We start from the raw sequence: 14,319 nt of genomic DNA on the forward strand, positions 1-14,319 counted from the left end.
ATAGTTTAAAAGGACAACATTTCACTATCGATTTATTTGACGTATAAAAAACGATTGCAATATCTACTAGAACTGGTTTGCGCATGCTAATGCAGCACGCCAAAAATGTCAGACCCAATTTGATATGAGAGAACAGACTCCGGGTAAGATAAAGTCAAGATTTGAGCAAGATCTTCGCATGCGTTTCAAGAAACAAGGTATTTTAAATATTATTTATTTTGATATCATGTCAAAATGTGTCAACAAAAATGATGCCGCTAAAATACCTTTCCAGGCGAAAACTATGTTAACGGAAGGTATATGCAAACTTTATCTTATTTATATCTTCACACTAAACAAAGTTAAGGTAAATTTTCCTCCACTTTACCTTTACTTGAGTTGAGGTAAAAATTTACTTTAACTTTGTCACGATAAAAATAAGGTAAAATTAACATTAAACTTGTAACGATAAAATTACCGTAAATTACCGCAATTTTTTGTAGCGTTTTGCAGCACATAATTGCCAACTTTTAGTAACACTTAAAAAACAAAAATTTTAGGCTTGCTAAAAATAAATTTGCCTGAAGCAAAGAGAGATCTGATGCTAAAGATTACAGAGAACAGTCAACAGAATATCGTATTTTGTGGTCCTTAACAAAATGCGTCAAAAAAGACCGGTGAAGCCCGTAGAATGCGGTTTAGAGGGGAGGAACTATATATTCAACTGGTTTTTTCGGTCAGTTTTCGCCGATCGATACATGATTGTGTTTGGTATCAGTACTAAGCATGTCAAGCGTAGAATTTCAAACTTAAAAAAGTTTTGTGAATTTCGCTTTTTCAGATGAGTTACGGATGTTCAAAGATTTGTGATCGTTAGATTAACTTCCGTTGTTATGTTCACATTTTTCGTAATTTTTGGTTAAATTTTGATAATTTTCTGCTAAAATATGAAAAAAAGTTTAACATACTCTCATTGTTTTAACGGTTGACGATAGAAGAGAATTTCTGTTTTGTTTCAACCTAATGGTTTGGTTATAATTTTGGCGGATTGTTTAAAGCAAACGATCATTTTTTTTCATAGAAATTAAAACATTTTTTTCTTACAATCAAATATGCTCATTTGGACCACTGTGTCCACCTTGACCATTAGTGGAGACAAAAAACAGCTGACACAGCCTTTGTTTACTCAGGTAGGAGCTTTGTGTGCCTCCGATTCCTAAAGATGTGTTCTGTAGCTAATCTAAAATAACACCGCTAATTTGATATTTATAAAAATGCATATTTCATTTATAGTAAATTGATAAATTCGCTTGCCAAAAAATCTTTCATTCAATTATTTGGAACAGTTGCAGTATTTAACTGCAGCTGCTTTGCGATATCAAGGCCAGTTTTGGTCTCATCGTTACTTTCTTACAGAAGAAGGGATTGGATTTTATTTTGAGTCTGTCATTTTCCAAAAAAAAAAACAATTTTTTTTGCATTTTTCAATCCCAATTATAGATAAGTCAGTTTTCAATTAAAAGTTCAATTATAAGAGTTCCCAATCGAAAACAACTAAATTGCAATGGATAAATACAGGTTTTTCAGAGTAAAGGTGATCGTTGTGATGGCTCTGACAAATTGTTTTTCTAAATCTCACATTTGTTCTTGATTTTCGCCTGCAATTGTTGCGCTTTTTGCAGTTGTATGACTGAGTTTAAATAATCAAATGTCTAATTCGTTATCTAAGCAATTATTTAAAAATTTTTCTAAAGCTTTCATTTGGTACCTAGTGGTTTCTAGCCAATATAACGCGATAAGCGTCAAAAATTCATCATTTGATTTTGATGTATTGACTTTGCAGTAAAATTAGATATTTCTATAGCATTTGGAACATTTTTGTTTCAAAAAGCAATCAGCAAGAGAAAAATCAAGTTTTGCGTGTTTGAGGAATTTTGCAGTTCAACAGTTATTCAGATTTTAAAGGGGCGCTTGTACAATAACTTTGCCCACGTTTCTTTTATGTTAGTCATAGACCAGAATGATTTCAAATCTTAATTCAATTATTGAAATCGAATCGTGCCAAATTTTAGTAGCCTGATGAAGGCCAATGAACATATATTAAAGTTACAGCCAAAATTTTATGATTTTTTAGTGACTTCATGGACGTTCGCCTAAAACTGTTTGTCTAATTTTGAGTTCCGCGCGGATCCGTTGTTATTTTGTAGTCGTTTGAATAGGCTCATTAATGACATGTTCAGTTGGTTTTCTATGCAATAAAAATTTAATCTATTTACTTATTTCAGTTGAAAGCTCAGGAATTTCTTCATTTATGAGTTTAAGAAACAAACATCTGTTATTTGAGATTTGACATTTTTAATCTTATCTATTTTAGAAAAATCTTATCAAAGATAGAGAAAGAGAGACAGATGGATCTAATGTTCTTTCTAGTTACGTAGAAGGTAGTCTTCAGGCTCGTGTCATCAGTTAACTAAATGTTTCAAAGTTTTTGTAGCACTAGTTTTCATTGTAACCTTTTTTCTTACTTTTGGGCATGCTCTTACTTTTGAAGTTCCTTTGCTGTGCTTGATTAAAAAAAATGACACTATAATGGCCAGTCAAAATCAAATAAATGACATTGAACAAAAGTACAATTAAATAAATTCAACCTTTTGAGTGAATAGATTATGATTCCTATAGGTTTCGACACCGTTTCCTCGAATAGTTGAATCATTTTTTTGATTTTTGCATTTATTTTTTTAGTATTCGCATGGCAAGCTGCATATTGACAGATCTCAGTGGCTTTGTTTCAAGGTAAAAACAAGGCCATTAAAAGATTTCAGCTGATTGCTAATGGTTGTCATAAGTTTGATATAAATTATTTTCAACAATATAAATGAATTGATGTTTGTCTTTTTGTCTTCTTTGCAGTTTTTGTTATTTGTCTTCTCGGCTATTTTTATTTTAAAAAACCGGTCCCATGTCAGTTCTGCTATTATGCATGTCAAATGTTTCAGTTTAGTTTTTATCTAATGCTATTTAATTTTCATGAAGCTTGAAGTTTTCTTTAAAAAAGTAGATTGACGCTGAATTAGATAGGCATTGAAAAAATTGATGGACATTGAATTTTGGTTGTAAAAAAAGCTTGTTTTTAATGTTAATTTTCGTTTTTGTCTTCTCTTTTACTGTCATTAATGGCAGATATCGCCGACCCTCTAATGAGTTATTTTTATGTTGTACTTTGGTTTCAGCTCAAAGCAATTTTTAAATGGATACCCCAATTATTATCGAGCAGTATTTGAATTTTTAATTAATCCTATCTCTTCGTCATTCGTAAACAGTTTAATCAAAAGTGCGCCTGAGCGTGGTCGGAACATTATGTGCGAACACACATTAGCGATCCTCCTCCTTTCACTGCAACTCATATTTGGTGTCAATTGGAACACAAAAAATGAAAAAAATGTAAATTGTACAATTCTAAAAGCAATTGAGGGTAAAGTGGATCACATGCCCTTTTTGATATAAAATCATTAAAATGCCAGTGTTTTTTATAAACAAGGAATAAAAGTAGGTCCCAAGTACCCGGCATTCCTATGACAAAAACAAAATTTATTTCAATTAGTTAAATTGCACTCTTGTTTTTACCTAATGCAAAATTAAATTGCTTTTTTATATCTAATCAAAGAAACAGAAGTCTTGAAAAACTTTCAAGTATTACTAAGACTCTCTTTTTAGATATAATTCGTTGTGTTACTTATTCTCAATGTCCATAGGAACAATTCCAGAAAAGTCACGCACGCTTTTTGGAAAGACAAACCAACGCAGCTGTTATAATCCGCACTATACAAACTGGATATTATATTTAGTTATGGAACAGTTTGTGTTTTTGCTCCAACATTTGAGCGTTTATTTGAATCCCTTTAAACTGTTGAGCAGAAGTATGCTAGCTTAAGAACGCTTAAGAACTCAGGAAGCAGTTTGAGAGAAGAAAAGGATACGAAAAAAAAGTATTCATATAACTTCTGAACTTTGTTATTTTAAACTAAAATTTAACTTAATTGAATAACTTTATGATTAACGTGAATTAAATGAAATTTTTTCATTGTAGAATTTGGCAACAGTGAACTTTCTTACGACTTCTGTAAAAAAAATAATTGATTCAATTTTCCCGTTATTAATTGTTTTCCTGCTTTTGATAAGCAGCTTTGCTCAGTCACACTGTTCACGTAAATTTACCTATGAATTATAGAGTGCATTTCTGTAGTTCATGGTGTGATCGAACTGAATGTTTTTCCGAGACAATTATCTTTTGTTGCCTCCAAAAAAAACCATCCTAAGCTTTTTTATTTTTGTCATCTGAGGACAAGGTGTATTTACCTAAAGTCAATAATATGCAAACGTTCTGAATAGGAAAACTTATCGTTCAAACATTCTTTAAATTTTTGAAAGAAGCAAGAAAACTTAGTACTGTGCGATTGCACATAATATTCCCACCCCGCTCATTCACGTTTTTGACTTCATTATCTCCCAATTGAAGAGAAGTTCGAAAATAGATATTTGAGTTTTAAGATGTTGCAAATTATTGAAGGAATTGAACAGTGCGATGCCGCAACAGATTGCCCATGAGCTCTGCCATTACTAGACTGCGAGACAATAAAATGCACACAACAAACAACAAAGTTAAAAAAAAACATTAAATACCGCAAAAACTCAATATCTAAATAAAAAATCCCTTAGTAACAAAACAAAATTCCATCGCATAAAACCTGAACAATGGAAATTAACTCGTCATAAAGTAGTAAGCAGATGGGATCTGTTTGCAGTGGGCCCAGGTAAAAACTCGACAAAAGAGGAAGAAGCGGCGACTTATTCCATTTTTTGTAGCCAATTAATTTCAAAAGTCATAGAAGCCATAAGCTTTTATCGTAAAAGAGTCTAGACAGACCAAAAGTTAACTCCTCCAAAAACCAATGGCAACACTTTTCGGTGAAAATAAGTTGAAGGACGGAACTACAAAATAACATCAGACAGAAAAAATTCAATTGTTTACAAATTATTTACAAACTGTTTGAGAAAACACAAATATTTAAAGAGATTAAAATCATCCGCTATTACCTGATATTATAGATTAAATAAGTTATCATTTTCATTTTTTCACCTTTTTCAAAACTAAAACAATGTTTTCCCTTGGGTCTCATTCGAAAACCAGCGGTAACTGTAATGAAAGTGAATATGGTACAAAACATCAAAAGAAATTTAAATGCTGAGGAGTCGTAATTTTTTCTGAAAAGTAGTAGTCTCACTACATAAAATTTTATTTATAATACAAAAAATGTCAAATTTTTTACTACAAAGATATTTATCCACGAATCGGAACATTTTTGACGTCGGCAAATAAAAAAAAAACAAACGAGGGCAAAAAGTACAAAATCATTAAAAAAGCGAGAGAAAAGCGTTGAATACATTGAAAATGTACACTAATAAGCTTTTCAGCTGAAACGTTTGCTTAGCATCTTTTTGGCCAATTTCAATATCAATGGGATTAGTCAATACTGTAATAACATCACTTGAATGCCAATTAATTAATTTGAATAAATTTTCACTAATCAAAAAACTTTTAAGAAAACCCGTAGTATTCAAGCCATTCAAACTATTAATTCTCGGTAGAAAGAACAAAGATATTCACATAAACTGATATAGGATAAGAGGAAGCTTTTGAGACGGATCGATAATCAGAATTTGTCCCGAGACTAAAAAAGGGCAACAACTACAGTCAAAACTTAAAAAATAAAAAAATGTTGAAGGTGTTGAAGCTATGAAAATCAAACAGTACTCAACATTTTTTTATTTTTTTTTATGTTTTAAGTTAAACGTCTTTTACGCCTAAGTAGGAACCATAGATAATGGGATGATCGGAAAGAACTTCAGTAAAGGACCAAAAAAAAACATTTCAATTTCAAAAATTTATGAAAACTGGAATAAAATCATAAAATGAATTCATAACAAAAACCACTACACAAATTATTTGAATCGATATGACAGCCGTCATTAGTGGGACTGACCTAAAAGTTAACCGAAGTTAATTTATAAAACCTGAAAATATCTCAAATTCCCCAAATTTTCTGATAACAGCTAATAAGTATCAATTCGAAGCTTTAGATAGGTTCACTTCGCTTTTCTTGAGAAATCAATTGCACGTTGCACTAAGGAGACTAAGTCGTGATACCATAGAAAGCACGACAAATTCAGGGAAAACTCAAAAATTCATTAAGAGTTCACGAAAACACATTGGACCCATAAAAACCATGAGCTATCTGCTGAAAGCAAAATATATGTTCACGAAGCTTTATTTGAACGTCGCTAGGATTTTTCAGCAATAGAATTTTGATATGAAAAACAAATTCTATCAGTGACGTGCTTAAAAAACAATGAGTTCTGAAAAACACGGCTCCTATAGAATTCGAATCGATTTTTATTGTAAAACTCCCCGATGAGACCGAAACTAGCCTTTTTACTGCTCTCGGTGTGTTTAGAAGAAGCAATTGTTCCATAATTTTGCATAAAATGAAAATTTGAAACAACAATTTGATACAAAAAATTATTTGAACAAAAATAACGATAAAAATGCACGACGTCACGTCAAATATAAAACGTTCACAAAAAATTAAATTGTCAAAAATTCCTCATAAAGAACAAAAATCAAAGACGATCTTTTTAATTTCAATTTCTCTGCTTGAGTACTTTCTAATGATACCACTCACAACTCTCTACGATGAATAGATCGATCGGCCAAAATTGACTGAACACTAAGTGGGACTAAGTGGGGTCGTAACACTTTACAACGAAAATTGAGACAAATGGAGCTCAAAATAATTATATATAATGACTGGCCAATTCTTTCTTATAGATTACGGATGAGTTATTGCGTATAAATATCTCTATGTATTTAGGTTAAAAAGGTTTTAAATCTCCAATTGGACAGGTTGGAACATTCTGTGAGAACGGACATTACCGACCCTCCTTGTTGCATATATTGTTGTAAGAAATTGTCAGGACAAGTGAACGTTTTGTGGAAATGCAGAAAAAATTATCAGATTTTTGCTGGTAATTGGCTTCAAAACTAGTTCTGATGTTTTCAATGCAAATTACCAGCGTGTAGCATAATTTTGCAATGAATCGTCGATTTTTCAACAGGGAAACATGAGGGACAAAATTTGATCCCTGAGCCTCGTTGTGTTGTGTAGGTACAGTGGCGTACAAAACTGATTCTGTGGGGTACACTCCCTTGCTCTCAATTTCGAGTGTGTGGAATACCCACGTGGCATCCTCCTACTCCTCATTCACATTCCAACTTGTTCACGAGACAGTCGACTACAAGGACAGAGACAATCTCTACCAGCACTACAAAGCAGGTTACTGATTTACCCTACTTCTAAAACTGTAAGACTTTCTTACATATTAAAAACTATTCTTACATGTTCGACTGCTATTTTATAAGATCTTGCAAGATAGCCTTTAGTAATAGACTCAATTGATTATCCCAATTTTGATGGATATCTTCTGCAGCTGACAATGATCATATTTAAGTCTAAAAAGGGATAAATGAGTTAAAGAGTGGTCACCGAAGGAGAAACAGCTGCAGTATATTCGATTTTCAAAGTGTTCTCATTGATGTGAAGCTATCATAGCTGGGTTTGAAGAACTTTCAAACAAGATCCGAGTGTCGTATTATGATTATACGCCTGATAGAGGTGACCTCTGTGACTAGTCCCACAGTTGAGCTGTCGGCGCATTCTCAGCGCATAATTTTGACGGAGTGCACTAAACGGCTGAAATGTATAAATAAATGCGCTGAAAATTCTATTTCGGCGATCTCGATTGATAATTACTATTACTTTTTATAATGATTTCTTAATCGAGCTATAAAAAGGATAAATAAAATCACGCTATAGATTTTTTTAAATTATTTTTGTTTGAGCAGTCGTGAATTTCAGTGTGTAACCTGATGACGAAGGGTGTTCGATTCCTGGTGCCTCCTGCCTCTCCGATTGGACAGGAGGTGTTCTACTCTCTGTCCAACGAGTACCACCTGCCTTCTCTCTCACCATTCTACATCAAGAACAGTCAATACAACCCCTTCAGTCTGTCAATGGTCACCAATGACTATCTCATGCTGTTCGACTTCATCGCAAACAAGAACCCAGATAGAGTGGCTTTCATATTGCAGTACAATTATGGTCGGTACCTTTTGTAGCAGATGAAATACTAAATGTACACCTCCAACCAATTAGAGACTGAGAAGACTCTATTCTCTTCAGTCAGCCTAGCGGAGTAGATAGTTGCACTGTGTGCATATCCTACACCTTGACTCCGGTGATGTGTTTACTAAAGACCGTTATAATTGAAGTATATCTTCAGTGTTTTACACAGTCGGTTAGTCTGAGAGAACTAGGGAAGTTCACTTCGCAGGCAGAAATAATTAGCCCCAACTCTTTATACTTTAAGGCTGTAAAAGGAGCCCACCTTGGGCCTGCCTTAGTTTTTGTCAGTAAATACGACTTCAAGACATCCCTAAACATTTTAATTTTGAAAAGCACTTCTGTTTAGACACTGAACTGATACTGTATGAGTTGGAGAGGACTCTGTTGCCTCACATTGTGATCTACTACTCCTCTGTGACAGCTGCGGGAGATTGCGAGGCTCTCTTCAGACAGGTAGAGGACGCACTGGCTTACGAGGTTGTGATTGTGGGGGACCTTTCAACCACCAAACAAATCATCAAAAATGTAAGTCATTTATTTAAAAAACTCCCTTGCCATTAAGCTGCAAAAGCATAGATTACACCATCAGAGATTGCCATATTTGTTTCAAACTGTTACCATTCAAATCGACAACTTTATATAGGATTAAGATTTCTGTTTCAGGCCAAGTCTCGACAAATGATGAGCAACCACTACACATTTTATCTCATGAACCCGGTAAATTTTTTAGCTAACATGTAACATAATTCAGATATGAAGTTGAATAATTTGTCAGAAAATTTAATTTTCACTCTCGGCCAATTTATAGTTGACACGTAGCCTGAGAGTGAACGCGATATTGCGTACACATTTTTTCTCAGGTACCTCTCCGTTTCCTCGCAAAACATTTCCACATACTTTGGGGTAAAAAACCTTGGAAAGTAATCTCACAGTTCCGTGGCTGCAGTTTGTTCCGACCCACTTTAGTGGGGGAGGAACTAAATTCTCAACTCGTTTATTTGTTCGGGCAATTTTGGCCAATCGATATAATCATTGTATAGAGTTGCGAGTTGTATCATTAGAAAGCTTGTGAAACATAGATTATCAAATTAAAAAGATTTTTTTTGAGTTTCTATTTTCTTCCGAGGAGTTTCGGAGGTTCAAAATTTTGTGAACGTTTGCCTCACTTCCGTTGTTCTTCGCAATTTTTGCTGGATTTATGATCAATTTTTATTAAAAATATGATAAAATTGTCAAAAAATAGTCTTATGAATGCGTTTACAATTAAAGATAAATACAGTTGCTGAATTGTTCTAATCGCTTCTTTTAGGTAAATTTTGGCTTGTTTTTTTTTTCAAAATACAGCTTCTTTCCATTTTCTATTTTAATATGACACCGAATGCGCTTCTTTACCTCACTTTGTCCAAACTGACCGGTAGTGCAGAACAAATAGCTGTTGACAAAATATTTGTTTATTCGGAATCGGACTATTTTTAACCTCGGTTTCTAAGAAAGTGTTCCAGAACTAACAATTTGACGACCTTAGCTAATTTAAATCTGCATTTGTAAAAAATAAATTTTTTTTCTGATATGTTAAAATTTTTGTTTTTTTCAAAATGATTACTACGCAACTATTTGTAGCAATTAAAATTTGATGGCCATTTTTGGTCGCATCCAGGATTTTTGCAATAAAAAAGATTCTGATTTTATTTTGGCATTGTCCTTTAATTTTTTATGTAGTTTTGTCATCCCAGTGACAGCAAGTCTGTTATTCTGAGGATCAATTAATGAGTGATCCTATTTTTGTTCAATTGATGCCCAGTGGATAAAAAGTTTCTTTTCAGAGTATGGATTCTATGGCCCCGAAAATATGTTTTATTAAATTTTAATGGACTCTTGAGTTTTGCTTTTGTTGTTGTTTTTGCAGTATTGTAACTGAGTCTGATTAATAAAAAGGCTGATTTGTCAACTAGGGAACTATTAATGAAACTTTCTAAGGCTTTCAATTGAATCCTACGGATATTTCGCTAAAAAAACAGTTAGTTATCCAAAATCCAGCACCTGTTTATGATATAGTGACTTATATATCAAATCAAAAAACTAAATGACAAATAAACGAATACTTAGCATTTGGAACAATCATTTTGATGGCTTGGACGATCAGCAATAGCATGACTAATTTTGGTCTAATCGGGGAATTCCAAGCAAGTTTTTGGGATTGTAATCTTTTTTAGGGTAACTACAGGTCAATTTTATTTCAAAAGGAAGCTCATCTTTGCGCAGATAAAAATTGAGTGGAAAAAAGTTCTGTGAACATACATCAAAAGTACAATAGAAAGCATATGTGTTTTGGGTTCCACGCTGTTTGTGCAAAATTGTTTCTGAAACTTTGAGTTCTGCATGTATTTGTTGTTATTTTTGAGTCTTGTGACTTAGTTTCACTAATAAAAGGTCCAATAGGCTTGGTAAGAGGCTCACAAATTAATATAATTCAGAGTTTTTTTGAAAATTTATGGTTATTTTGTCTTTTTAAATATTTGTTTTCAACAAAATTTAATGGTTTTTGGAACTTTGCCAATCTTCATCTTCTTTCTCTCACCTTTACTAATAGTCTCAACAATTGAATGGAGGTAATTTCAAGATAGTTTCACCTTGACCAGAGGTATATCTAATATTTCAGTGAATGGAATATGTTGCAACGGCTTCAAAAAAATTCTTTTAAAATATAATTGGCTTTTTGATTTTTGCCCTCAATTTTCTCTTTGTAGTCGTATGACTTTTGGATAATGACAGATCTAGAAGTCTTCCTAATTCCTAAAGAAGCATAATTGAAGCTATTTAATTTTTTTCTGTTGATCTCTAAAGCTTTTCATGACTTTTAAATTAAATGTTTTCAAAAGGAAAGAACGTATTTTTTCAACTTTGCCCCTTTTTGATTTTTTGTCTACTAGATATTTTCCCCTATAAAGACGGGTCCATCATCTTTTCTGTTGGAATGAAAGTTAAATTGTTTAGTTTAGGTTTTATCTGATGCTATTTCGACTTTAATTTTGAGTTTTGTGATCTCCCCTCTTATTGTGCTAGTCAATATAGAATACTAAACCAATTTAAACTGTCCGCACTCAGGAAGTGAACGTGAGCAATTTGGGTCTGGACCGGGTTCCAGCTAAAGTGATAGTTGGACCTATGCAGTCACACATTGAGGACTGCGAGGTTGCGCAGAAGGCGAGGGAGAGAGACATCATTCTGTTCTCCTCACACCCACACAGAGATGCAATGACATTCAAAAGAGAGAGCGATGATGTATTACGAGAAGAATGGAAGGTATGTAGTAACGGTTCCTGGTTTGGAGAACTTAGAGATTTGAATTAAAATCATTTTTCTTGAGTTAGGTTTTCATTGGCCAGCGGCCTGAAGAGAAATGTTTCTCATTGGGTTGTTCTTGGGTTATTCGTTGCTCTGTTTATTATCAATTCTGCCAATCTGTGTCTGTCTGTCTTCAGTTCAATCTTTAAGGTAAATCATAGTAAAGGAAATGGGCTTAAGTTTTCAAATGCAATACCAGCAACAAGCTTAAATGACCCATGATAAAAAATTTCAAAACTCTAATAAAAAACTAAGCATGACAATAACCACATGTTATTGTGTATCTCTAAATATCCAAGTAACTCTTTGAAATAATTCCATTTAGAAATTGCGAGCGGTATCGTTTGAGAATATGCCAAATTTTAACTAAGGGCCTTGATTTAGTCATTCAAGATTATTGGGAAGGTATTTTTTCGTATTGCTACCATGGCGTCATTTGAAGCCTGAGCAAAGTACTCAAGAGATAAGAATGTTTGATTGTTCAAACTATGATAGGAAGGCCATTATTGTTCCAACATTTTTTTCCAAAAAATGGGGGAAGATATATCAAATTGTCGAAAAAAAGAAAAACATCATTTTGTAGTCCTTAGAGGCTACTTTTAATTTTATCAAAAATCTACAAATTTTATCGCATGTTCAGAAGGGGGAGCTGTTTAAAAAATGGAAGAAAAATAGAAAAAGGAGAAACGAAAAGAATTGATGAGAGTGAGTTCTGAATTATTATAATAATTTGCGATGAAACTGTTAATATATCATAAAAATGAAAATGTTGTAACAAAGGTTTTGAGTTCAGAGAGTTTTAAAAGTTTTTTTTTTAAAAAAATCCGGCTTTTTTCTAAGTTTTTTAAACAATTTTTTGGCTAATTCGCTGTTTTATCGCATTCATTGGAAATTGAAACAAAATACTTTGCTCAAACTATTTTAGCGTTACCAGAACATTACTATTTTTGAGGCATAAAACAGGGTTTTAAGTTTTAATGAAGAAAAATGACAATTGTTGAATATACTTTTCAGCAAATTTTTGAAAAAAAGGTTCTTATGACAACTGGACTCATTGTTGTGCGAGTAAATTGATGGTTGCAATAATATAGAAAAAAATTATTTAGGAGTAACGGTATTATGAAAACTTTGACGGTTTCTAATTCTTGTTTTCTTTTTTGACTCATATCTAAAGTTTCAAATGTCACGTTAGTAAGTACCAGTTCATTGGAAAACTACTTTTCCTGACAAAAAGGACTCTTCGACTGGTTTCCCGAAGTCATCCACATATGTTTTTTATTCTTTTTACGTTTCGATAACGTTTTTGGATCACCTAAGTCACGAACTTCACGCTTGATTTGTGACTTACCTAACTCACTGTTTCTACTGAAAAAATTTCCTCTAGTTGCCCATTGAATTAGGCAACCTAATAATTACGTTGAAGGTCAAACTAGCAAAATCAAAATAAACGGGAATTGACAGAAAATGCTGTCATTTTCTGTCACTTTTTGTTTCTTTTTCTGATTGAATCCTGATATAACTCAAAAAAGGTAATCGGTGACTCTTTAGAACATTTGTTTGCTACGTTAGAATTTTTTGAAAGACGAAAAATCCAAAATATAAACTTTTAAAAAACCATGTTTTCGGAAAGACAAAGAAAACACGAAATAAAATTTTCTAAATTTTCACGCGCTTGTTCTTAATTACAGTTTTAAATTGCTATTCTTGAAAAAAAATTCAGAATTCAACAAATTTTGACGTAATCATGACATTAGAAAACGTGAAAACGGAAAAAATTTAATTAGAGGGCTCTAAAAACTAACTTAACTGCTCTAACAAATCGAAATAGGAAAATTTTTAGTTTTTTCTTTTTTTCCATTGAACTCCTTAAAAATTTTTAGAGCAATTATAAAAGCTTTTTGTGAACTTAATTGCGTGAAATCGAATGCATTCGTGATGCTCCTGGTCTTTACGAAAAATGGACCAATTTTTCTAGAGAAGGACAAAAAGACTTAACGAAATTGAAATACCTTGTTCCCCTATGTATTGAAATTCTCTGATTTTCTGAACACCCTATTATGTTTGAGAGTCTTTTTTTGAAAAATTGTTGAATCAATTGAGGTAGTATTTGTAAACTATTGATACATTTCAAATTAAATTTAAAGATTAAATAAATTTTCTGCGGGCACTTAAAATTGAGATAGAAAATTGAGATATTGGAAATTTTGCACAATTTCAAAAATTCAGAGTTTTAAAAGTGGAACAACAAAAAATCTATTTTTTGCGGGGGGAACGGTCATTTTTTTCTGTTTACTTTTCCTCATGATTAGTCAGAGGAATTCGAACTTGAATTATTGTGCAAAATATTTTCAACATTACACCAAAAAATTGGTTGTAATTGACTGCAATATTCACATACTGAAAATTGAATGCAGGAAGCAGTCACTGCTTTATTGATTTCATTGAGAAGTAAGAAAAGAAAACTTTGGAAAAGAAAGTTTAAAAAATTCTTGTAAAAGTCATCTGAGCGTCATTCAAAACAAAACAGGAGAAAAAACAACTACATGGGAAAGGAACACATAAAAAACGTTTTTCTTTATCATTATTTTGACATAAGAGACATAAGTTTTGTTTCATGTTTCCGATGTCCAATGTGACTCATGTTAATTGGCAGTTCAAGCCACGTATTCTAGCTAATTAAAATTTCATTTGACGGCGAATAAATGATTCCATTCCAACAAAATACGAGTTTTGAAAAAAAACCGTCAGAAAAATA

The 14,319-nt window shown here is 32.6% G+C and overlaps 2 protein-coding genes across 3 annotated transcripts in view; one reads left to right on the forward strand and one right to left on the reverse strand.

Moving 5' to 3' along the window:
• The window catches only part of LOC142342736 (uncharacterized), a 467,082-nt gene that overhangs the window by 251,989 nt on the left and 200,774 nt on the right, over positions 1-14,319 (reverse strand). The gene's annotated exons all lie outside the window — the stretch shown is intronic.
• The window catches only part of LOC142342737 (glutamate receptor 3-like), a 106,338-nt gene that overhangs the window by 1,075 nt on the left and 90,944 nt on the right, over positions 1-14,319 (forward strand). The window contains exons 2-6 of the mRNA XM_075394259.1: positions 7,203-7,370; positions 7,953-8,195; positions 8,566-8,744; positions 8,883-8,936; positions 11,325-11,522. Of these exons, the coding sequence (XP_075250374.1) occupies positions 7,203-7,370; positions 7,953-8,195; positions 8,566-8,744; positions 8,883-8,936; positions 11,325-11,522 (842 nt within the window). The remainder of the gene's footprint in view (positions 1-7,202; positions 7,371-7,952; positions 8,196-8,565; positions 8,745-8,882; positions 8,937-11,324; positions 11,523-14,319) is intronic.

Source organism: Convolutriloba macropyga, chromosome 7 (genome assembly GCF_964194025.1).
Source record: "Convolutriloba macropyga chromosome 7, txConMacr16.3, whole genome shotgun sequence".
In the NCBI taxonomy this organism is placed as follows: Eukaryota; Metazoa; Xenacoelomorpha; order Acoela; family Convolutidae; genus Convolutriloba; species Convolutriloba macropyga.